The 2,669-nt window shown below is 47.2% G+C and overlaps 1 protein-coding gene across 1 annotated transcript; it reads right to left on the bottom strand.

Annotated features, from left to right (window-relative positions):
• Positions 1-1,691: 1,691 nt before the first annotated feature.
• LOC132532708 (vomeronasal type-1 receptor 4-like) lies at positions 1,692-2,669 on the bottom strand. The gene has a single exon (XM_060171075.1). The coding sequence runs from the start codon at positions 2,667-2,669 to the stop codon at positions 1,692-1,694; it is 978 nt and encodes a 325-aa protein (XP_060027058.1).

Below are 2,669 nucleotides of genomic sequence, written 5' to 3'. Positions count from 1 at the left end.
GCCAGTTTTTTTTTTTTTTTTGAAAATGCTTGTATGATATAGGTTTCTTTTCACCCCACTCTCCTGATAGTATGGTCAATTAGTTAAAAAGAAAAGGGGGAATTGTTAGTATGATTCTAGTTCTGCATCTGGGATCCCTTCTGTTACATTGATTGACATTGTGGTCTATTTACATGGTCATTCTGTTACATTAGTTTGTCTCACTCCCCCTACCTCCAGGAGATTTTTGTTTAGTCCTTGCTAGTTTCACACTTCTTCCTTCTGCCCTCCCCCTATCCTACGTACTTCCTTGGTTCCGGACACTGTGGCCGGAGGAGAGAGAAGAGGACATATTTGGGTTGTGATTAGAATAGATTAGTTTTTTGAACCATTTTTTCATGAATAAAGAAATACTGCTTCTCCACTCAGCCGTGTGTCCCTGATAGTCTGTCTCCCACCACAAAGCTAGCCCAGCCTAATGGCACCCTGAACGTTGACTGACACCAATGTGTCCTGGAGCTCTGCTTCCCCAGAGCCCCACCATACTAGGGAAAGAGAGAGGCAGACTGGGAGTATGGATCATCCTGTTAATGCCCATTTTCAGCAGGGAAGCAATTACAGAAGCCAGATGTTCCACCTTCTGAACCCCATAATGACCTTAGGTCCATACTCCCAGAGGGATAAAGAATAGAAAAGCTTTCAGGGGAGGGGTAGGATATGGATCTGGTGGTGGTTATTGTGTGCAGTTGTACCCCTCTTCTCCTATGGTTTTGTCAGTGCTTCCTTTTTATAAATAAAAAGAAAAAAAGGAATCGTCTACAGACCTGAAAACACAGCTCATGTGAACCAAACACCTGATTGTTCTTACTGTGACCCTGATAAATTTAATCAGAAAGCCTGCCTTGCAGTGTCTGCTGCAGTCTGGATCAAACTTCTTTTTTTAAAAAAAATATTTATTTATACTCTTTTGTTGCTCTTGTTTTTTATTGTAGTTATTACTATTGACAGATAGGACAGAGAGAAATCGAGAGAGGAGGAGAAGACAGAGCCAGGGAGAGAAAGATCAACACCTGCAGACCTGCTTCTCTACCTGTGAAGCAACTCCCCTGCAGGTGAGGAGCCAGGGGTTTGAACCAGGATCCTTGCGCTTTGTGCCACCTGCTCTTAACCTGCTGCACTACCGAACAACTCCCCCTGGGTCTAATTTCTGTGGTCATCTCCACATGACTGTCAGATAACACAAAAAGTCCCTCCACACTGCACACTTAGATGCACACATTCTGCATTTTGACCACAACATCTCTGCTCCTCTAGCGACCCCAGGTCACCTCCTTACTCTGAGGGCTCAGTCTCTCTTCACTGCCATGGGGAACCATCTCACAGACTCCCCTCCATTCCACAGTGTCCATGAAAGAACATGCCAGAGATTCAGTTTGTCACATTGCAGCCCACACAGAATATCATGCCCAGAATATTTTATGACAACTTGTCTTACTAAACCAGACATAGGGCATTTCCACTGTCGAGCTTTTTAAAACTCATTTATGTGATGACACAAGAATGAACTGTCCCTCCCTTGCTGTCACTCTTATTCTAGAATGCTTTCTAACAGGAGCAAAATTGCTTCTTCACTGCTTGACTGTGTTGCTATCAGTGCTCATCTTGAAGGTTCTGAGGAAGAGGAGGAAGAAGCAGTGTTGCACAAAAGCAAATCAGTGATGCTTTCCTGACAATACTGGGGGGATAGTGTTTGACACACAGACATGGCAGGGCCCACACAGCCTGGAGTGCCAGCTCATGATGAGGAAGGGGCTGACAGTGGGGAAAGATGCAGCCAGTAGAGCAGAGAAGTTCAACAACAGCCAACTGGGATGCTTTGACAGAGCAATGCAGAGGAGACACGAGGAGGAGAGGGCGTAGCAGGTTACAAAGGTGCTGACCAGCATCAGGATGCTCCGGGTAGCCCTGGTCTCAGGGGCAGCTCTGGGGGTGACACGAGCTCTGTGAAGGTGCTGGACCTGTTGCTTGTGCTTGTGGAGCATGGAGACCACAGAGCCACTGGCCCATGTCATGAGGCCAAGAAACAGCATGTCAGGGACTGAGAACATTGCTGCAGTGAGTGGGGTTGACAATCCATCTTGCAATGTAACAGCGCAATAATCAAGAAATATTCTATTTGTGATGTTTTCACTGTTTGAACTCCTGCTCATTCTTAGAGTAGTCACAATATTGATAGAAAGGCTGAGTATCCAGGTCAGAACCGTGTAGCACTCAGTGTTCTTGGCAGCCCTGTCTTTGTGCTGGGCCCACCTGGAGGTCCAGGGGCTGATGGTGACCATCTGACACACACTCAGGAGGCAGGTGGTGCCCATTGAACCCCCCCTGCCCACCCTGTGAAGAAAAAAGACAAGTTTGCAGCCCAGTTCACTGAGGAAGTCAGTCACCCCCAAAGCTGCCATGGTCTGTGTGACTCCTTTGGAGAGAATGACCATAGAGTTGGCGATGGTCAGGTGTCTGAGAATTACGTCTGTGGGCCTCATCCTGAGCTCGGAGAAGTGGAGGGAGATGTAGTGGAAAAGCAGACAGCAGTTCCCCAGAGACCCCACCAAGGTCTGGAATGCAAAGACGAGTCCCACTGCCACATGCCCAGAGGACATTCTGGTTTCCAGATGATGGCCGTTCACCTTCAT

This window comes from Erinaceus europaeus, chromosome 2, assembly GCF_950295315.1.
Source record: "Erinaceus europaeus chromosome 2, mEriEur2.1, whole genome shotgun sequence".
Taxonomy (NCBI): Eukaryota; Metazoa; Chordata; class Mammalia; order Eulipotyphla; family Erinaceidae; genus Erinaceus; species Erinaceus europaeus.
Note: the sequence above shows the minus strand (reverse complement) of the source record. Positions and strands in the feature narration are given on the sequence as shown.

Bases quoted from the DNA above. Each gene is read 5' to 3' on its own strand.
- LOC132532708 (XM_060171075.1), bottom strand. From the start codon at position 2,669: ATGAAGGTGAACGGCCATCATCTGGAAACCAGAATGTCCTCTGGGCAT.